Here is a 21,450-nt window from a genome sequence, read left to right on the forward strand (position 1 = left end):
CTCTACCCCTGCGTGGTGTATGACCATGGGCCCGAGAACGCTCTCGAATAAAAATCCTCTTGCAGTTGCAGCAAGATCGTTTCTTGTGGGTGATTTTGGGGTGTCGCCTCTCCTGAGTCAGAACGTGAGGGAGTCCTCACGTTGTGGGTCTTTCATTTGGTGCGTTGGCCGGGAAACGCGACCACCCCTCACACCCGAGAACCGACTTGGAGGTATGGGGATCCCCTCTTGTGTGTGTGTGCCGGCCGGTGTCTCTGTTTTGAGTGTCTGTTTTCTGAAACGAACATTGGAACATGTGCTTGTTGTGTTGGGTTATTTATGTCTTGTCCTATGTTTCTGAAGCATGGCGAAGTCTGAGTTCGGATCCATCTGAGTTTATTAAATTTGTGTCTTGGTTTTCGGGTTGCGAGATCGTGGGTTCGAGTCCCACCTCGTGCCTTGGTTTTACACCTGGCAGAGTGAAATTTGTGTCTTGGTTTTCGGGTTGCGAGATCGTGGGTTCGAGTCCCACCTCGTGCCTTGGTTTTACACCTGGCAGAGTGAAATTTGTGTCTTGGTTTTCGGGTTGCGAGATCGTGGGTTCGAGTCCCACCTCGTGCCTTGGTTTTACACCTGGCAGAGTGAAATCTGTGTCTTGGTTTTCGGGTTGCGAGATCGTGGGTTCGAGTCCCACCTCGTGCCTTGGTTTTACACCTGGCAGAGTGAAATCTGTGTCTTGGTTTTCCGGGTTGCGAGATCGTGGGTTCGAGTCCCACCTCGTGCCTTGGTTTTACACCTGGCAGAGTGAGGAACAAGTGTGCTTCTCTGGTTTTGGTCGTCTAGGTAGAAATGGATGCTGGTGTTTGTAGACGATGGGGTGATGGGGTCTGAAATGCGCGCGCGGTCGGTATTTGCAGCTGTCCTTTTGGGCCGTAAGGACCGGAGGACTGTGGTCGGCAGACGTGCTAGGAGGACCACAGGCTGTGGCCCTGGGGGACGCCCTGGGAGGTAAGGAGAGCCAGGGACGCCTGGCCATCTCCGGATCGGTCAGAGGGACCGAGTTCTGTTGAAGCGGAAGCTTCCCCCTCCAAAATCGTCTAATTCTTTTGCCTGCTTGTAGAGGACAAGAAAGGGTCAAATGTGTCTGGATCTGTTGGTTTCTGTTTTATGTGTTTTTGTGTATGTGTTTAGAGCTATGTGAAAATCTAGAAAAGCAAAGGTAATTCTCATAGGTGCTTTATACCCTGACTAGAGATAGTTTACACCTGAGATGTGAGAGAATGGGTTTTGAGAAAAGCAGTACTCTCCGACTATCTGGGGATAATTTGGTAAAAAATAGAATTAAATAAACAGTATTAATTGGTCTTTGGAGCTCTGCACCTGTAGTTAGGAATCTAGTGTGGCTGGAGAAGCCCTGCTAGGAGCTGATTATAAATGCTGCTCTTATAGGGACCAGCAGCTTCTCAAGTTCTACAAAAATCTCTGTGCTTGTGATAATTAGATTCATCAGGTGACAAGGTGCTCCTCTCTTGAAATTACAGCTAGAAAAATTAAGAATTTTGTTTGGTTTAAATGAGCAAATGTATGCAGCCATTTCATTTTTGTATAGTTTCAAAAGTATAAATATGTTTTATATGTCTTGGTTATAGATTAGTGGCTCATAAGTTATTAGTTATGATTAAAAATTTGTAACATTGGTAACAAAAAGTTGACTTAAAACTGTTAACTCTGGGTTAGAGTAATTTAGAACTACAACATGCAGCATGAGACAATCCATGGGAACAGGTCTCTAAAGATACGCCTAAATTGAGTAATATTCTATGTAATTCTTATCCTAGAAACCCGATTTGTAACAGATATATTGGCGGCTACACCTTCTTGTGTTTGTGTGCAGGAACGGACAGCCAAACTTTGTAGCAAGTAATGTTTTTAGAGTTCATTAAAAAAAAAAAAAAATAGATTGTTTAAAATTTGGTTTTGCTTCTCAAAATTGTGGTTGTATGAAGCCTCCTGAGTGGCCTAGTCCACAACCTTCCCCTTATCCACAGCCTCAACCCCAGCTGCCGAGGGAACCCTAAACCCCTCGGGGTGTCGAGAGGCGGACCACTGCGGGTACATGGAACTGCAGAGCACAGAGTCCGGGCGGACTCTGGTGGACCCGCCCAAACTTTAAACCCTTCAGTACTGGTCATTTTCCTCTGTTGGTATTTATGACTGGAAAACTAACCACCCCCTTTCTCAGGATCCCCAAAGCCTCACAGGGTTGGTAGAGTTCCTTATGTTTTCTTATCAGCCTACTTGAGATGATTGTCAACAGCTGTTGCAGATGCTCTTAACAACCGAAGAGCAAGAGAGAATTCTGTTAGAGGCTAGAAAAATGGCCCGAAAGCCAACGGCGGTCTACACAGCTACAAAATGAGATTGACATGGGATTCCTTTTGACTCGCCCCAGTTGCGACTGCGACATGGCTGAAGGTAAGGAGAGCTTGAAAATCTAACGCCAGGCTCTGGTCTCCAAGGTGCCTCGAGACAGGCCCACTAATTTGGCTAAGGTAAGAGGTAATGCAGGGGCCGATCGAACCTCCCTCAATGTTCCTTGAAAGGCTTATGGAAGCCTTCAGGCAGTTCACTCCCTTTGATCTTACCTAGGAAGCCCAGAAGGCCTCAGTGGCCTGGCCGGCCTTCATAAGGCAGTTGGCCCCCCGATATCAGAAAGAAGCTTCAGAGAAAAGAGGGAGACAGTTAGGCAATCTAGTGAAAGAGGCAGAGAAAGTGTGTGTGTGAGAGAGAGAGAGGCGGGAGGCAGAAGAAAGAGAAAACAGGAGGGATCATAGACAAGAGAAAAATTTGACTAGAATCTTGGCCACAGTGATAGGAGAGAAAGAAAAAGACAGGATCTAGACAGGAAACCTGGGCAACTGAAGACCGAGCCTCAGCTAAAAAGGCTCAGCTGTGTCAAACTGAAGTTACTTATTTGAGAGACACCCTTCGAGACCGGAAGTAGTGGCTAACTACACCAAGGCAAGTAAGAAAATTCTTGGGTACTGCTGGCTTCTACAGACTCTAGACACCTGGGTTGGCGACCTTAGCTGCCTTGTTGTACCCCCTAACCAAGAAAGGGGAGGTGTTTTGTGGATCCCGAATTGCCAGAAAGCCTTTAAAAAAAATTAAAAAGGCCCTCTTGATGGCCAGCCTTTGCCTGACCTAACCAAGCCTTTCACTCTTTATGTGGAAGAGAGATCAGGGGTCGCCAGAGGAGTTCTTGCTCAGACTTTGGGACATTGAAAAAGGCCAGTGGCTTACCTAACCAAGAAGTTACACCCTGTTGCCAGCGGGTGATTTTCTTGCCTGTAAGCTATTACTGCCATAATCTGCTTGTCAAGGATGCTGATAAGCTCACTCTGGGACAGTAACTAGCTGTAATGGCATCCCATGCTCTTGAAAGCATTATCCAAAAGCCCCCTGACTGATGGATGACTACCAATGCTCCTGTGACGAGTGACCTTCGCTTCGTTCCACCTGCTGTCCCACTGCGTGAGACTGCACCTACTCATCACTGTGCTGAGAAACTGGTACTTGAAATGATCTGAAGGATCAGATCAGCCTTGGCCTGAGGGTTCGAGCTGGTACACTGATGACAGTAGCCTCGAGGTTAAAGGTAAGCAGAAGGCGGGGACAGCAGTATGGTGGTGGACAGAAAGCAAGTGATCTAGGCCAGCAGCCTCCCTGAAGGGACGTCGGCCCAGAACACTGACAGCAGGTATGCTTTTGCCACTGTACGGAGCAATATACAGACAAAGAGGGCTGTTGACATCTGCAGAAAGACCTAAGATGCTGTGGCTAAAGAAAATCAGATAGCAGATCTAACTGCCAAACAGGTGACTCAAGGAGCAATGATCCTGGCAGTCAAGGAGCCTAAAGATTATTATGACATCAGAGAGACCAGCTTTAGATACACCCCTGAGCACTATCAAGTTTGGACAGTATTTGACTCGCCTGGGGGCCAAGAAATTCAAAGGTGTGGTTAGGTCCTTTGACTGCTATGTTACAGGACTCTCTGACTTGACAGAAGAAATAGCCAAAAGCTGCAAGGCCTGTGCTATGACGAGGTAGAATTTACAGAAATTAAGCCAGCTAGATATTGCAACAAGTACTTATTAGTGTTTATAGATACCGTTTCAAGATGGATAAAAGCTTTTCCTACCAGGACTGAAGATCCTAAAAGAAATCTTCCCAAGGTAATGGACCTGCCTTTGTTGCCCAGGTAAATCAGGGACTGGCCAAGATATTAGAGATTAGTTAAAAGTTACATTGTGCATGCAGGCCCCAAAGCTCAGGACAGGTAGAGAGAATAAATAGAACCATTAAGAGACCCTTACCAAATTGACAGCGGAGACTGGCGCCAATGATTAGATAGCTCTCCTACCCTTTGCTCTTCAGAGTTAGAAACACCCCTGGACAGTTTAGACTGACCCCCTTATGAATTACTCTACAGGGGGCCCCCTCCACTGGTAAAAATAGCCTCTGTACATAGTGCTGACATGCTGCTTTCCCAGCCTTTGTTCTCTAGGCTCAAGGTGCTCCAGTGAGTGAGACAGCGAGCAAAAAAGCAGCTCCAGAAGGCCTGCTCCAGAAGACCTGCTAGACATCTCCACGCAGAAAACCTTGAGACTCGGGTGGAAAGGCCCTTATCTTGTACTCTTGACCACCCTACTATTTACCTTTATGAGACCCCTTTTGATTTTTCTTCTGCTTTTAATTATAAGTCCATGTGTGTTAAATAGACAAGTCACCTTTATTAAAACAAGAATTAATGCAGTGTGGCTTTTAGTTTTGAGACAACAGTACCATGCCCTAAAGGATCAACTATGTCAGGGAAAAGATAGTGTCTAGTTCTAAGATTAGAACTATTAAAAAAAAAAAAAGGGGGGAATGAAGAAGTATTAAAAAAGTATAGCAAAGTAAAAACAAAATTCGAGGCTTTTGGGCCCAGGCTTGGGAGTGTAGCCTTTGTGGCTTAGTGCTCCAGGTACTGGTCATAAAACAGATAGCGACATTCCTTCCTCCACCCACCTGCTTCCTGGGTTCAATTCAAAGAATGACACCCTGACCATTACTGGAACCTGCAATGCAAATGTGCTATCTTTAGGGGCTCTTAGATTGTTAGGGGCTCTTAGAAACTGTCTTGAGAGATAACCTGACACTTGTGACTTTATACTTCCTTGTGACTCTTAACTGGTATTTTTGGTATTTTCCAACAACGCCCTCCCCACCTCCATGAATTGTGGTTTCTTCCTTTAAATACCCCCTTACTCAGCTACTCGGCGCGCCATGGTCCTCTACCCCTGCGTGGTGTATGACCATGGGCCCGAGAACGCTCTCGAATAAAAATCCTCTTGCAGTTGCAGCAAGATCGTTTCTTGTGGGTGATTTTGGGGTGTCGCCTCTCCTGAGTCAGAACGTGAGGGAGTCCTCACGTTGTGGGTCTTTCAGGCCTACTTTTTGTTGTTTTAGGCATGTGGTTCTCACTATCTCAGAAGTGAAATCTAGGCAAGAGTTAGGGGGAGGCAGTAAAGTGGCAGGACCAAGAGTTTTCAGAACTGCCTGGAGACATCCACATCCAAGTGGAAAGCAGAGGGGGAGGTGTGTTTTTACTCAGAAGCTAATGAGTCTCTCTACAAATCAGCATACAAATATAGTGCTCATTTGCCACTGAAGATGGCCTTGAGGTGTCTGAGTAGGGTGTGTCAATCTGAACCAAAGGTAGTGATTTCTAGGGATTTTTTTCAAAATGCTCCTTTATGTTTTGAGTCTGTTAGTTTGGTCTTGAGGAGTGTACTGGCTGGTTTTGTGTGTCAACTTGACACAGCTGGAGTTATCACAGAAAAAGGAGCTTCAGTTGGGGAAATGCCTCCATGAGATCCAGCTGTGAGGCATTTTCTCAATTAGTGATCAAGGGGAAAAGGCCCCTTGTGGGTGGGACCATCTCTGGGCTGGTAGTCTTGGGTTCTATAAGAGAGCAGGCTGAGCAAGCCAGTAAGTAACATTCCCCCATGGCCTCTGCATCAGCTCCTGCTTCCTGACCTGCTTGAGTTCCAGTCCTGACTTCCTTTAGTGATCAACAGCAATGTGGAAGTGTAAGCTGAATAAACCCTTTCCTCCCCAACTTGCTTCTTGGTCATGATGTTTGTACAGGAATAGAAACCCTGACTAAGACAAGGGGTGTGACAGAAACTTCACTGGACTGTGGTTCAGCCAGGATAGAAAGGAGCTTCTAGAGATAACAGTCAGGAGGAAGCCCAGGTTCAGGCTGAAGACAAAGTGTTTAGAAAAGTTTCAGAGCATGCTCCCTAAGCTTGAAAAGCTATGTGGTCATGTAACAGTTTACCATAGTGAGAATGCAGTCTCACAGATTAATTCACTGGCCATTGACATCTGATGAAAAGAAGTGGTCCTCTTTTCCTATACTGTAAAGATTCCAAATAAATATTTTTATTTGGCAGCTTTGGGTAAACACTCCCATGTCTTTTTGCCTATACAAAATACAAGGGAGGTTTTAAAAAGACTATGTAGGAACTTCACACAGTATGTGTTCTTGCCATCCCAGTCACCTAGGAGGCTGAGGCAGGCAGATGGTGAGCTTGAGGCCAGCCTGGACTATATAGCTAGCCTACCACCTCAGGAAAACAAACATGCCCATCCCACTCCTGATAACGTGTGTGTGTGTCTATGTGTGTGTTTGTGTGTCTGTCTTGGCTGCCATATAATAAAATACTATAAACAGTGTTAAAGCAAAGAATTACTTTCTCAAAGTTTTGGAGGCTTGAAGGTCCAAAATGAAAGTTTCATGAAGACGTTAAGGTCCCTTTTTTGACTTACAGGTGGCTAACTATCATTAGGTGTTCCATCGTCTAAGACCTTATATAATCATTGTCCCCATAAAGGCTCTAGTTCCAACAGCATCACACCAGGATTAGGCCTTCAGTGTCTGAACTTGAGGGAGACACATTCACTCTGTAACTGAGTGTGGGCCACTGAAATTGCATAGATACTGAACAAGTAGGACTTTGTCATTCCGAAAAACTAGGTACATTGTGGTCATACTCTTAGATACCTATGCTCTGGTGATGAAGAGTTCCTGTGCTACAAACCTCCAAATCAAGAGAAGATTCCATTGGATTCTGATACCTTGCTAAAGTGAATAGAATTGGCTCAAACACACCCTGCTGGCTACTGTGTAGATTCTATGGGTTGGGAACTGATCTCCCGGAAGACTGACTTGATGTTACTTCTTATCTCTAGGTTCTTCTTTGTGGTCCAATTGGCCCCAAACTGCATGAACTTCTTGATGACAATGTGTTTGTACCACCAGAGTCACTGCAGGAAGAGGATGAGTTCCACCTTATTTTAGAGTACCTGGCAGGTAAGGAAGATGAGGATGTGAGTGGAAGGAGTTCCTGAGTCCTGGTGGGAGGATTGATAGAGGTCTGCAGTGCATGGTGTGACTGCCAGAAGTCCTTGTCAATTAGCAGGCTCCTGTTTGGGTTCCCATACCAAAGATTTTCCAGCCCACTGGTCTAAGGAGCTGACAGTAGCCACTGTCTCCCTGCAGGGTGATAGGCTAACAGCATTGAAGGCAGTGCTTCCATTTGTAGAAAGTGCTGGTATGAACCGAGGGAAAGAGACTGCAGGAGAGATCTGTCACGGTTAAAAATGAAAATGTTATAATAAAGTTTTCCTTTATTACCAAGAGCTAAGAAGCGCAGCAAATGTTTGCTCAGCTTTCCTGAATTCTGTCTGGGACTTTTCAGGCCCAGCCCCTCCAGGCTGCTTGCGATTGATGGCAGACCTCTGGCAGACTTTCAGAGGAGCCCTTGCTTTTTTCCTGGAGTGAAATGTAGCATTATGTATGCTTGTTCCTCTTACATAATATTCCAGGGTTGGTGAGGCCAAAGTAACCCATCCCAGCAGATTTTATGTTATAAGGATTTGTCCAATTCCTGGACAAATCTTTAATACCTGTGTTTCCTGCGTATATCTTTTCCTGTGCTCAAGAATCTTTGAGTTTCTGAGTCAACACATCATTTGTGTTAAAGGATCGGGCATCCACACAGCAGTGGGGTGTCTTGGCAGTACTTAGTGCTCCTTAGAGAATCACTTGCAAGTCAGACAGTGACTCTCACCTAGAGTAAGTAGCTGTTAATGAGGTTAATATATGCTTCTTGAAAAGGACCCCATCTCCAAGAACGCAGAAGGGATTAGATGTTTCCAGAGCCTCTCTGATTCACACTAGAACCATCTGGGGATTGTGGAGGGCAGACCTCAAATTAGAAGCAGAGTGTTTTAGTAAGAATGGACATTTAATATCCAGGTTTTGAGTTGCTGAGTTCAGTTTCCCAAATAGGAAGTAGGTAAGTGAAGATGAGCCTGGGAGTGGGTTTAAAGCTTGTGATGTGAGCTGCTGCAGGACCACTGCCTGGAAGTTCTGGAGAGCTGAGGTGTGTGTCTGCGGCTTGTTCCTGCTACTTCTGTAGGCACCCAGGCCTCCTGCATGCTTTGTGGTTAATTTCTCATGGTGACTTGGGAGTTGAGAGGGAACTGTGCCAGAGCTCTGACTCTGTTGTGGTAGGGAGACCATTCAACTTTCTCGAAAACAGTTTCTGTCCTTGGCTTGATCCATTTCACTTTTGGATGCCTAATTATTTTCTTGGACAAAGCAGCAGGCCTTTGTTAACCTCATGTGAAGCAGCACTACCACAGGCTCCAGGAAGAGACAGTCTGATGGCAGTAGCCCTCGGGGCTACTTCAACTGCAGTAGTTCCTGGCTTCTCTGAAGCTTAGATTGGTAAATTCCAAGAGCATCCATCAACTTCAGTTTTTTTTGTTTTTTTTTTTTCCGTTTTCTTCTCTCTTGCCAGAGCCCCCCAGAAAAGCTCTCTGTCAGCTTTGATCTGGGAATCAAGGGAGTCACCACAGAGGTTTCACTGAGTTGATAAATTGAGAGAAGAAATTAATACAGAGTTTTGTGAGGAAAGAAAGGCAGCTAGCTGTTACTACAGGCTGAGCTCCATTATCTCAGGCTGTCCCACTAGTTCTGTGTCTTGTGGAAGTTGCAATTCTCTACATTCTCTCTTGTTTACTTTGCCTTGCTGTTCCCTGAAGAACTCACTCGGTTGCTCATGAGACCTGTGTGGTTCTTTCCCCCAGGCTAAGCTGGATGGTGCTTTTGGCTCTGTGGATGGAGAGTGTGTTTTTACCATTGTGCAGCCTTGATTGCAGAGGTGCTGGGTTGTTTGTCCTCATAGTCATTTAGGTCATCTGTCTGTTTTCTTATTCCCTTGTTCTTTGCTCATTCATTCCTGTGGCTGTGTGGCAGATGCATCATGAAGTAGTGGGGTGTGATGAGGGAAGCACAGGCCTGCCCTCAGCTCAGTGCCTACCTGACAGGTCAGTGCAGATCTGTGCCAGGTCCTACAGTAGGGCACATAAGTGGCCCTGCCAAGGAAGTAATGATACCTTCTTGGGGGTGGGGTAGGAGAAAGACAAATTTAGGGAGGAAATAGCACTTTAATTTGTCAGGGAACAGTCACTACTCCAAAGCAAATCTGCATAGAAATGATTAGAACAGCTAAATAGTCTTAGATCCACAAGCTCAGAAATCTCCAGGGACTCCAAGAAGAGGTGCAGTCAGCTAGGCTCAGGTTTTCAGCCTATTTAGCTTCCCACTCTGAAAAGTACTCAGGGTGTGGCTCTTGGGAGGACAGCCTGGCCTATATGTTGGATATGCTGGTATGTTCTTGTGTGCTGGTATGGGGCAGTCATGTGCTCTGTACTCATGACCCATGCTTGAGTTCAGCAGACAGCAGGGTGTTCTTGGAACTTAAGGGAAGCTAATGACCTTAAAAGACACAAGGCTCAACCTATGTTTTTGTTTCTTTATTAGAGTTGGGTTTAGGATTTGATTTGTTTTTTATCTACTGCAGTTCTGCCCTGGCTGACCTTGTCCCACTGTAGGGGTCTGCTCGACCACAGACCAGCCTGCTCAGAGCCAAAGCTCCTGTGAGGCACCTGCAAGTTCCCTGCATTGGGAGACTGAAAGCCTCTTCCTTTTCTTCCTATTGTGTTGACTGGGCTTTTCTAGGGGAGGAGTGGGGCCCGTTTAAAGCTCCCCATGCCAACCGGTTCATCTTCTCTCACGACCTCTCCAACGGGGCCATGAATATGCTGGAGGTGTTTGTGTCTAGCCTGGAGGAGTTCCAGCCTGACCTGGTGGTCCTTTCTGGATTGCACATGATGGAGGGACAAAGCAAGGAGCTCCAGAGGAAGAGGCTCTTGGAGGTAATAGCTTTGCTACAGACTTACAGGTCTCAAGCTGGTGTTTCCCTTCAGGCTCCTGCCACCCAGCCTCTAGCTGATGCTGCCTAGTCTTAGGCTCTGCTTCATCAAGGTAGCAGCAATAGGGCAATTGAGGATATCTTGCCTGAGCTTCTGTGTCCTGTGCTTAACTGAGTGTAGCAGCAAGCTGCAGGGTTTGTAGCTATGTTTTGTGTTTTCTGTACCATCTCACTTCACACCAGCTACACCATGCTTTCTGCAGGTCTGTATACATTGGGGCCAACTGCTCACTTTAGGTCCCAGGAATAGGAGACAACATAAACATACAGGGACAGTTTTCTGTCCTCTGGTAGCTCCCTACAAAGTAGTTTTTCTATTGGGATGAGCAGCTATTGGCCTCAGGTGGGGACTCACACTGCTAATTCCTGAGGATGCAAAGGGTGTTTTGAGTACATCTGGGCTGCTTGCTTCCTCCTGCCTGACTTCTATCCTAATGACACTGCTATCCTCCTTATAGGTTGTGACCGGCATTTCTGACATCCCCACTGGTATTCCAGTTCACCTAGAGCTGGCCAGTATGACCAACAGGGAGCTCATGAGCAGTATTGTGCAGCAGGTAACCATGTGGGCCATTCACAGGCCGCCTCTGGTCTGGGGCCTCAAAAGAAGTTGTTTTCTCCTATAAGCTCTGACAGGCCCACTAACTGACATGTGGGTGATATGTCACTCAGATCTGAGTACAGGGGAGCCATAATGGATCCAAAGGATAATGTCTCCTACTGGCTTAGGACTGTGGCATGCATATATACATATATATGAATGATAGGCCTGAGTGAGCCATGTTCTTTCCTTTGGAGCAAGGATGTTAAAATGAAGAGTGTTGTTTTGGTTTTTTTTGTTTTGTTTTGTGGTTTTTTTTTTTTTTGTTGTTGTTCAAATTTCAGAGACAAAAACTAAAAGCCTAACTCAGCTGCTTTCATTTAAACACAAATGTCGGGTGAGCATGACTTCCTAGTGCTGGGTATCCTAGATCACCTCCCTTTAGGGAGGGTTTGGGTAAGTCCCAGTGAGCCAGGCTTAAACAGAGGCTTTTCACTCCTGGCTGGCATGTCATTCGCTTTATGAGCTTAGGTAATACATGAACCTATACCTAGAAAGTGTAAAAGATGTAGGGTGAGATGCCCGCAGGAATCTTACCAGTCTCATGTGAAACTCCAGTGCTGTTCTGTGCGTGGGTAAGAAAACATGGACACGTATAAGGCAGGATCGCTGCTGACACCCTCGAGCCCTCTGTGGTAGGAGTATCTGGTCTGTGTGCAGAGGCAAAAGGCACAGGGAACAGCCTCCACAGTGTCGTCTTCTGCCCTTTTACAGTGACATATAACAAGACTAGGTCTGGAGGGTGTTGAGCAACTCTGCAGTTTCCCAGTGGAGGCAGTTAGAGATTTAAACCTGAAACTAGCTTCAGAGACGCCGGCCCGACCTGTAGTCACTGGCTGTTCCTAACGCTCAAGGAGCTAAGTTGTGTCCACCAAAAAGAGACCTGTGGTTATTTCTGTTAGCAGGTCTTTCCCGCAGTGGCTTCTCTTGGGCTGAATGAACAGGAGCTGCTGTTTCTCAGCCAGTCGGCATCTGGACCCCATGCTTCTCTCTCCTCCTGGGATGGTGTTCCTGATGTGGGCATGGTCAGTGATATCCTCTTCTGGATCTTGAAAGAACATGGAAGGAGTAACAACAGATCCTCGGATCTCACCAGGATCCATTTCCACACGCTGGTCTACCACATTCTGGCAACTGTGGACGGACACTGGGCCAACCAGCTTGCAGCTGTAGCTGCGGGAGCTCGTGTAGCTGGGACACAAGCCTGTGCCACGGAAACCATAGACACCAACCGAGTGTCTCTAAGAGCACCTCAGGAGTTTACGACATCCCATTTGGAATCCGGTTCCAAGATTGTATTGAACCCAGATAAGCCAGTGGTGGAGTGGCACAGGGAGGGAATAACTTTCCACTTCACACCTGTGTTGGTGTGTAAAGACCCCATTCGAACTGTAGGCCTTGGTGATGCCATTTCTGCTGAAGGCCTCTTCTATTCAGAAGCACACCCTGATTAGACACGTTGTGTGAGGAATGAAAGCCACCGATCTTAAGAATTCCAGCAAGAACATAGTTTGGGAAATAGGCTTGTGAGTGTCAGAACAGTTCCTAGATCAAATTGGAATAGAGCCAAAGAAATCACAGCAGATTAAACTGTACAGATACATTCCAGCCTGTTGGCAACATAAAAACACTTCAGGTATAATTGAAACTTAGCTATCTACTAATGAGACTGGGTTTTTGTTTGTTGTGTTGTGCTACAAAGGTTAAAACCTCTTTCTGAATCCCCAGTTGATGCGCCGTGACTGGGAGCTCGTCCAGCCACAGGAAGTACTTTTCTCCCTCCCCACAGCCCGATCACTCATGAAACCTGGCCACGGCAGTCATGACAGCTTATGCTCCTGGCAGAATCAACTTGTCCATTCAGTGTTACAGTGACAATATTTCCTGTGTGGACCTTCTCAGCCTCCTGCTCTCAGACATAGGTCAGAGCCACAGGAGAGAACAAAACAGTTTTGTGCTTTATGGTCTCAGACTGGAAACCCCTGGGAGAGCTATGAGCCACCTGACCATTCTGCACTTGCTTGGAAGCACCATGCCTTCCTGCCCCAGCTTCATAGATTGGGGCTGGCTGAGAAGAGGCCCCACAGCTTGTTCTCAGCCTCAGTGCTGAGCTCTGGAAGTGCTTTCTGCAGCACAAGACTGGTACTCGATCCTTTTGAGCCTTGAAGAGATGTGTTTTATAACTGGAAAGTGCTTCTATATAGAACACATCATGTGTTTTGTGTTTTTGTTTTGACACATCCATTAAAGAGTTTGACCTCTTAAGAGCCCCAGGATCATGAATAAATGTGTCATGTATATTTATTTTTTAATAAATCAAGATTTCTGTGTGCTTTTAAAAATATTAAAATAATTTACATTTCCAGGAACCTAAGTCTAATTGATTTTGTTCTCAACCCCTCTCCCACTTGCATGCCACTTGCTGCTGAGACATCTGTTCTTTGGTCCCTGCCATTGGGCTAGGCATTCCCTCGAGCTAGGTCTGTCAGGCTTAAGGTTTACCTTGAAGCTAGAGACAGCCATTTCAAAGAGCCAAAATCTTTCTAGTCCAAAGTACAAGATGTCTGCCCAGGACAAGGGCCACGCCCACCAGCCTTGGCAGCTGCTCCTGGGATGGCAGGTCCCTGATTTGGGTGAGAAGGAAAGTCTTACACTTTCGAAGAAAACTGATGCCTATAGAGTTATGCATCTTGAAAGTGAAAGCAAAACTCATTATTATGGATAATGTTGGCTGCTGCTTAATCCTCTGCCTCTAAGGAAACTCAGTTAAAATTAGTTTTGTATGAGGTCTGAGTCTGAGGCCAGCTTGGTCAACAGAGGCCAGTCAGTCAGGTCTACACAGTGAGACCCCATCTCAAAAAATTGCCCATTTTTCCTTTTTGGGTGGTCTCACCCAAATGCTGAGCTCACAGGTGTGCATTGCCGTGTTTCCCACCTACTAGGAAAGCTGAAGTGAGGTGAATTTCTTAAAGCCAAGGTTTTGTATAACTCTGTTTGTTCAACTCCTGCCTAGACTATAGACTCAATACTGCCCAAGTGTTCCTGGAAATGCCAGTAAAGACGAGGGTGAGAGGTGTGGTGGGCAATGACCTAGGCTCGTAGCCTTCAAATTTGCGCTGCCTTGAGTATTAGAGCTTTTGCATGAAGCTCCAGACCCAGCACCTCCAAGTGTGTGTTAACAGATGGGCTTGTAATAGGTGCTAGATCCAGGAGGCTGGAGAATGCATACTGCAGTCATGAGGGCCCCATACAAGTTCAGATCCCAGCACCTTGTTGCATGAAATATATAATGAAGCACCCATGCTAGCGTAACAGTTTCCCTGCCCTTACCTGCTTACAGACTGAAGTCTACAGCACCTATGTTGTCAAACGTAAAAAAAACGGGGGGCGGTTTGTTTTGTTTTCTAAAGATGGTAAGTCAGTTTTGTGATGTATATTAGAAGGTAGTAACTGTATTGTATAGAATGAGTGCACACAGACTTGACCAAGCAGTCACCTGTCTGCAGAATGCCTGTGAACGGGGCTGGGATGAGTGAAGAGGTGGATGGAACTGAACAGATGGGGCTGGGCTCTTCAGCCCTAGACTGTGGGCAGCATTTGACTAAGGATTAATAAGGACACAAAGGGTGTGAAAATCCCCTAGCTAGTAACAGATTTCCTAGAAACTACACTTTCTGTTGCACTTAATCTGGGCAAAGCTGCAGCCTGCACCACCACTAAGAGGAGGTAGGATGCAGCCAAAAGCAGGCGACCCTTATCACAGACATTCTGCATTTTTCTCTTGCTGTGGGGTCTGAGAGTGGTAAATATTGGTAGGCATACTCCAAATTCATGAAGGGTGTTTGAGTTGGTGAAATGTTACTTGATATTATCTGACAGACTCCCTTGGCTTAACCTCACTTAACCTCAGCTGTAAAATGGGGCTATCCTGGTAGCTCCCCCTCAGGGTTTGGTTGATAAAGTAGACAGATAGGGCAAGTATTTAGCACAGTATGAACACACAATTTTAGTAATCACCTCTCACTAAGCAACTAACAGGCAACTTGTGGGTCTAAGTCCCTTTCAGGTTATTTGAAAGCTGTAGTAGTAATCCAGCTGTTTCTTGTCTTACTGTCTTTTAGGATAACAAGTGATGAAGCTGTACACATTTAAGTGTATCACTTGGTAAGTCTCAGCAAATGTTTTCATCACCAGCGAAATCCTCCATGCCATCCCATTCCTACCTTTGACTTGTAGTCAACTGTTTTTCTCTGTAATCAAGTAGTTTTGTATGTTCTGGGGTTTATCAGTGAATCGTCACTGCCTGGTCCTGCTGACAAACTGTACATTCATTCGTGTTTCATATGGCTGCATGTTTTACAGCTATATGTACATACAGGCTTCCACTTCCAGGTTAATAAGCTCACCAACAAGAGCCTAAAGAGAACCTGTATGTAGGACCAGGATGGCCAAGCAAAAACCCTTATAGAAGTGGCTAGGACATTTTACACCCTGTTGACAACTTCTGACCTGATTCTATCTTGTTCTTGCCCACAGTGGGAGTTTTCAGTGTTCGGTTTAAGCCATTTTGGTAGGTATCTATTGTTTTTTTTCTGTTTCCGAGGTAACAAATGCTAGATACCTTTTCAGTGCTCATTAGCCATGCCTATACTTCCCTTTGTAAAGTTGCACAATACTTTATCCAAATGGGGCGTTTGTGTTGGTCTGACGTTTGTTTTCCTTATTATTGAGTTGTAAGAGTTCCATGTTTGCAGATACGATAAGGTCTTTGTCAGGTCTCTTTACAGGCTTCAGCCTGATGCTCATGTTAATGTCTTAACACTTGTCTCACCTGGGAAACAAAATGCCACATCATCCATGCTCTCAGGTTTTCTTGGAGCTTTATAAACTCAGCTTTGACAGTTAGCTCTGTAATGTAGTTTGACCTAATTCCTATGCACAGTGTTATCCTAATGCCATATTTATTTCTTTACTGATAAAAAAATATATTTTAGATAACATAGCTTTGAAATGTGCACACATTGTGGAATGGCTAGATTTCCAGAATACAACATAATGATCATGCAGTGTGTGGGTATTTCAAACTGGCATTTTTCACTTAAAATTATTTTCTCAGCCTGATAGCTTCTTTGTGTACTTTTTCTTTTGTCTGTCTCTACCGAAGCTTAATCATCCACTTGTAAACATATATCGTGATTGCTTCCAAGTTTGGGCATCTGTGTGGGGGATCATGTGATTCCAATTCACTTTGTCAAATACTTTAGTATGACTCTTGGGAGCATATAAAGTATGGGTTGTTTGTTTTTTAAAGGAATTTGCTAAACTTAGTTCCAAGGCACCTGTGCTGCATACTTGCTAATATCAACATTGGCAGTGTTCTTGGTTTCAGTCTCTTTCATGGGTCAAAACCATGTCTTTATCTGTGATTATCAATTTGGTTGCATTTTCCTAAATCTTTAAAATTGTGTTGTGAGCTGCCTTCATAAAATAAGTTTTTATTCTTTTCAGAATGAATGAGAGACTGCAAATCCAGATGCCCAGAGGACTGGACATGTATGGCCTGTTAGCTAAGAAAACCTAATTCCAGGTACTGTAGAAAGCGTTGCTTTGTGACCATTCATGGAAGAAAGGTACTGTACTGCTCCTGAGGAACAGGGAAAAATGAACAGGCCTCTCAGTTTCTGTCATACCTTACCTGAAGAGAAAAGCACCTTTGCACTTGTATACCCTGATATTAATGTGGCCAGATGTGGTAGTGCATAACTGTTAACAACAGCATTTAGAGGTAGAGGTAGGAAGATCAGGAATAAATGCTATATTCTCTCAGCTACATTATGTGAGGCCAGCCTGGATTATATGAGAGCCTGTCTCGAAAAAATATTTAAAGTCATCTTGGAATATAGAATTCAGTTCTGTCCTCAGAGATCTCTGTCCTCTACTTTGAAGCTCTATAAAATGAGTAGCTTAACCTCTGCATGGACTTCTATTACCACCACTGCTTCTCCAAGGGGGCATCCTACTTGATGATGTAGGATCAGGGGCTGCACTGAGTCCCAGGTTCAAATCCAGTGCAGCCTGACATGTACCTTCTAAAATGGGTTTTCTCCTCCACCTGCAGGTTCCTCCCCAACAGACTTGCTGTTTCTGACAGTAACTTTGTGGTAAACTCGACTGACCTCCCTTCCTGAACCCTTTCTCCTTTTACCTTCCATGACACCATGCTGCTTTCCTCCTTAAATACTTGTTTTCCTTTTCCAATCTCTGCCTTCATCTTAACTTTGAGACTTCCTAAGCCTGTGTTTTTCAGCTATCACTGAATCCAGATTCCTCCAGCACAGTGGTTCTCAACCTTCCTAATACTGTGATCTTTTAATACAGTTCTTCATGTTGTAGTGACCTCAACCAAAAAATTGTTTCATTGCTACTTTATGACTGTAATTTTGCTACTGTTATGAATTGTAAATATCTGATATGCAGTATATCTAGTATGTGACCTCAAAAGGTGTCTTGATCCACAGGTTGATAACCAGTGCTCTATCAGAACCTCCAAACAGACTTTGTTCAAGTCAGGTTATTTAGGTGTCTAGTAAGGTATCATTGAATTGTCTCAAAGAGAGACATAACTAAAAATAGACTTGAAAAATCCTTGATCCTAGTCTAAGTCCAGCATGAGCATCTGCTTACCCTATATAGTCTCTCATTTGCCACCTACAAGCAGACCCACCCTCCTTTCTGTTGATTTAGCATCTGGTTTTCTTTCTCCTCTCATAAGCTTACATTCTTACCTCTCATCAAGACCTTTTAGTTTTAGTAAATCAATTTAATCTATACCACCCTCCATGCTGATGTAGAGGTGGGTTTTCTCCATTGCTGCATGACAGAACAGACCTGATACCCAGGCTAGGGATCACCTCTGGTAATGTGCTTGCCTTCAGAAGTTAGAGGACAGAAGAGGATTTCTGTTCAGTCTGCCAAGTTAGACCCAGCCAAAGCATCAAAACTCCACCCTGGCTTGATAGTATGTCAGTTTTGTAGCTGCTGGTTAAAAGGAAAACTGGTACTACTTCAGAGGGGACTAATCGACACTTCTGGGAGGCCACACTACAGTCAAGAGCAACTTGACTTTGAGGTGGTAATAGTTTCAAACCAGGCTCAGAAATAGGTAAAGACAGACAGTGATCATAGTTTTATTTTTTTAAAAATCTTTTAATATGACCTCTTGGAGATCCATAATCTTTTACAAAGGCTGCTAATGGGTTGTGAGAGCATTTGTCAGCATTCATCATTGATTGTCTTGGCTAAAATTCCTTATCTAAAAAAGCTCTGTTCTTTTTCAGCAGTACTGGGGATTAAACCCAGGGCCTCTGTATGCTAAGCAAGTGCTCTAATACTGAGCTATGTCCTCAGTCACCCTACCCGCTTTTCCCCTTTAAGTTCTTGGTGCCGATTCCAGACCAGCCCTTGACTCTACTACTTAAACTGACATGATCTGGCTCTAAACTCTGACCTCTCTTAAGAATGGAGATAAGGACTTGTTTTAGATTCTCTTTGGGCAAATATAGCTGGATTCATTCCAGTCTAGGTCTCAACTTAATCTAAAAGGAGTGGTGGTAGTGGTAGTTGGAGAAGCCCTCTTTAACTAGGTTCTTAATACAAGGTTTGTGTTTCCAGTGGAGACATCTATCTTCCCACAGTCAGTTAAAATGAGGCTTCATCACCACAGCCTACTGAGTAGAGGTCCTCTTCCCTTTATCAAGATAAAAGTCCTTCATTGAGTAACGGGCTTTCATCGTTTGCCTTGCTAACTCTTGGAGTAAACATGCGGGGCCTCACGTCTATGTAGCATCCTTCTCCCTTGTTCCTGGAAGATGGGGCCAGCCAAGAGCTGCATAGGCCTTAGGCTCCTCCTGATCATCACAACACACCCTGGGTTCTGTTTTAATTCTGCAGTGCCCACCCAGGGACGAAGTGTTAGCCTCCATATGCCTGGTCATATGACCACCTTCTATATGGTCTCACTTAAGAGACCCCCTACTCCAGGGTCATCCTGGGTTTTCCTCTTTGTTGCTATTTTTCTTTCTTTTGTTCTGATGCTTCTGTTGGACTTGCCTCCACAGTGGGCTCGGGCTCTGGCTCCAGTGGCAGTGATGGTGGCTTTGGGAGCTGGGCTCCTACAGCACCTTGCAAGGAAACAAAACTTGAATTCTCAGTTACTCAATTTTAGAAGAAACCATTTTAAGAGGGAACTTTGTAATGTCTGAGACTATCAAGACTATAGTGCATTCTGCACCCAGGAGGGGTGCCCATAACTGAAGGAAGAGAACATTAAGCTTGTGAAAATTAAGTCAAGAATGTACAGCAGCATGCACTTAGTAATGCACTTCTTACAAACTTACCACCCTGTCTAAGCCTACCTCATAGCTTGCCCTTCAGAAACCAATGCCTGTTTGGTCACTCTGGGCTTTTCCCTCTCTAGTACTAAATTGGCCATGAGTTTGCAGAGTGCAAACCTTGCTCAAAGCTGTGATCTCTGCTGGTAGAGGTATCTTATCCCCACTAAGTCTTCAGCATTTTGTGTAGTCTCTTACCTGAAAGGATCTTTCTGTATGCAGCTGCTGAAGACATTGCCTGTCCTAGAGCTTGAATGGAACCCAGAGGCTGCTGGAGAGTAGCAGATTTGCTGCCTGAATTGGTCCGGTGCTTCGACTTGGGATCTTTGACTGGTTTGGTCCAGACCAGTGCCTCTCCCACCTGAAGGGCAGCTCCCAACTTCTGAGCCATCTCTACCATCTTGTGACCACATGAGGGGGGAAAAAAAAGCTACTGACAAGACCAGCAGAGCCAAGTTAGCCTTCTTGGGCCTTTCACCCAAAGACATTAACTGAACCAGTGCCTGCTGGTACTAGCAATTGAAGGAGGAGTACTAAAAACAAGGAAATCAAGCTTATAGGATGGCAATAGGCTTCTTTACAGGATCTCAAAATGGAACAATTCAAGTTTGAAGCATCACTGGCCAAACTCTGCCTGAGCCTACTATATTAATGAAAACATAAGTTATTAAGCCTGAACTATTTTGTTACTTCCTTCTAGCAAAGGCTGTCTCAGACTCTTAATTAGTGAATTCATGCTGCAATCAACATGAAGCCCAGAGAAACATCAGCTTATGGTACCTTTGGTATCTGTTAACAGCTTGCTTAATGATGTGTAGGAGCTAATAAAAGGCATACCTCAGAGTCAAATTCCAGAGGACTGTTGTCCTTGAGAAAGCTGACCTTCTTCTCCATCTCCTGGTACTGAGCCAGGGCACTCTTCTTCTCACCCTGGTTATACAGCAGCACAGCATAGTTCAGGTTTACCAAAGGGTTACACCTGTGGCAGAGAGACAGGGAGTCTGGGGCTCTGCAGTAACTAGTTATTTGAAGATCCTTCTCCTTATATGAATAAGTCCACAAACAAAACAAAACAAAAACTAAGTAGTGGTTGTCCCCATTTATTATACAGCAAAGTGCTATGTGACTCACTGGATCAAGGAACTAACTGCCCAAGGAGCAAAGTATTATATGGACTGAGTCTGGAACCAACAAAGCCAGCCAGGGAAGGGCAGAACAAAAATATCCCAGACCAGCTGTGTAGCAAATTCTGGTGGAATACCCACACCACCCCCCCTAGAACAGAATGCTTACTTATCCAGGCGAACGGCTTCTACATAAGCTCTTCTGGCATTCTCTATATCTTCCAGGTTGGTCAGAGCCACTGCCACAGAAAAAAATCAGGAGAGCTCATTTTAGATAGCAAAAATAATATTCTAGACCACTCTCAAAATGAAGCCTTTTTCATCGTTCAGCTTAGATCCCTCACCACATCAGTTGGCTGCAGAATGTCATGTGGCCTACTTTTGCCACTGCTTTCTCATACTGCAGGACCATGTGGAGGCTGGCTCTGCTCTGTCAGATTAGAGCTGATGCTTTTGCCATGGCATAAGCAGTAAGGTCCCTTACCTTACAGTAAGGCTTTTTGTACCTCACTGGAACTTGAGCTAACTTTGTATTCTGGTTCTCTCCAAACCACCACCATTTAGTTGCTTTTGACCTTTCTCTCATAAATTGAAAACACCACAGTAACAACCAAAATACACACCAGAAGACCACTACCAATGAAGACATGGGAAAAGTTTCTAAGTTTGTTTTGTGGAGAAAATATTCCCTAAAAAGTATAGTTAGCACTTGGGAGACAGAGGCAGGTGGATCTGTGAGTTCGAGGCCAGCCTGGTCTACAGAGTGAGTTCCAGGACACCCAAGGCTACAGAGAGAAACCTTGTCTCGAAAAAAAAAAAAAAAAAAAAAAAAACCAGCAACAACAACAAAAGGAATAGTTAGTACTTCAAAATTATTTTTGTTGTATTTTCTGAAACAGTGTTAGGGTCTCACTAATGTAGCTCAGGCTGGCCCCAAATTCATTATTTTCCAACCTGTACCT

General features: G+C 44.8%; 2 protein-coding genes and 2 long non-coding RNA genes across 7 annotated transcripts in view; 2 read left to right on the forward strand and 2 right to left on the reverse strand.

The window, feature by feature from the left end:
* Adpgk (ADP dependent glucokinase) overlaps nucleotides 1–13,336 on the forward strand; it is a 31,235-nt gene extending 17,899 nt beyond the window's left edge. Inside the window, exons 4-7 of one of the 2 annotated variants that reach the window (XM_021171919.3) lie at nucleotides 7,282–7,402; nucleotides 10,121–10,317; nucleotides 10,832–10,930; nucleotides 11,877–13,336. In XM_021171919.3, the coding sequence (XP_021027578.1) occupies nucleotides 7,282–7,402; nucleotides 10,121–10,317; nucleotides 10,832–10,930; nucleotides 11,877–12,428 (969 nt within the window). In that variant the 3' untranslated portion in view covers nucleotides 12,429–13,336. The remainder of the gene's footprint in view (nucleotides 1–7,281; nucleotides 7,403–10,120; nucleotides 10,318–10,831; nucleotides 10,931–11,876) is intronic. The other variant, XM_021171920.3, reaches the window with a different exon arrangement.
* Nucleotides 271–1,025, reverse strand: LOC147002034 (uncharacterized). Its single transcript, XR_015048961.1, has 2 exons — nucleotides 756–1,025; nucleotides 271–430 (listed from the first exon to the last, which is right to left on the reverse strand). It is a non-coding gene; the product is annotated as an uncharacterized LOC147002034 (long non-coding RNA).
* Nucleotides 13,337–14,845: 1,509 nt separating the features above from the next.
* Nucleotides 14,846–16,815, forward strand: LOC147002035 (uncharacterized). The gene is made up of 3 exons (XR_015048963.1): nucleotides 14,846–15,138; nucleotides 15,511–15,544; nucleotides 16,483–16,815. It is a non-coding gene; the product is annotated as an uncharacterized LOC147002035 (long non-coding RNA).
* A 2,156-nt stretch (nucleotides 16,816–18,971) lies between these two features.
* Bbs4 (Bardet-Biedl syndrome 4) overlaps nucleotides 18,972–21,450 on the reverse strand; it is a 28,367-nt gene continuing 25,888 nt past the window's right edge. For all 3 annotated transcript variants that reach the window (XM_021171612.3, XM_085844675.1, XM_029481824.2), the window contains 4 exons: nucleotides 20,658–20,727; nucleotides 20,202–20,343; nucleotides 19,563–19,764; nucleotides 18,972–19,154 (listed from right to left, as the gene is read on the reverse strand). In XM_021171612.3, the coding sequence (XP_021027271.1) occupies nucleotides 19,042–19,154; nucleotides 19,563–19,764; nucleotides 20,202–20,343; nucleotides 20,658–20,727 (527 nt within the window). In that variant the 3' untranslated portion in view covers nucleotides 18,972–19,041. The remainder of the gene's footprint in view (nucleotides 19,155–19,562; nucleotides 19,765–20,201; nucleotides 20,344–20,657; nucleotides 20,728–21,450) is intronic.

Source organism: Mus caroli, unplaced genomic scaffold (assembly GCF_978045245.1).
Source record: "Mus caroli unplaced genomic scaffold, Mus_caroli_1 scaffold_11, whole genome shotgun sequence".
NCBI classification, from domain to species: Eukaryota; Metazoa; Chordata; class Mammalia; order Rodentia; family Muridae; genus Mus; species Mus caroli.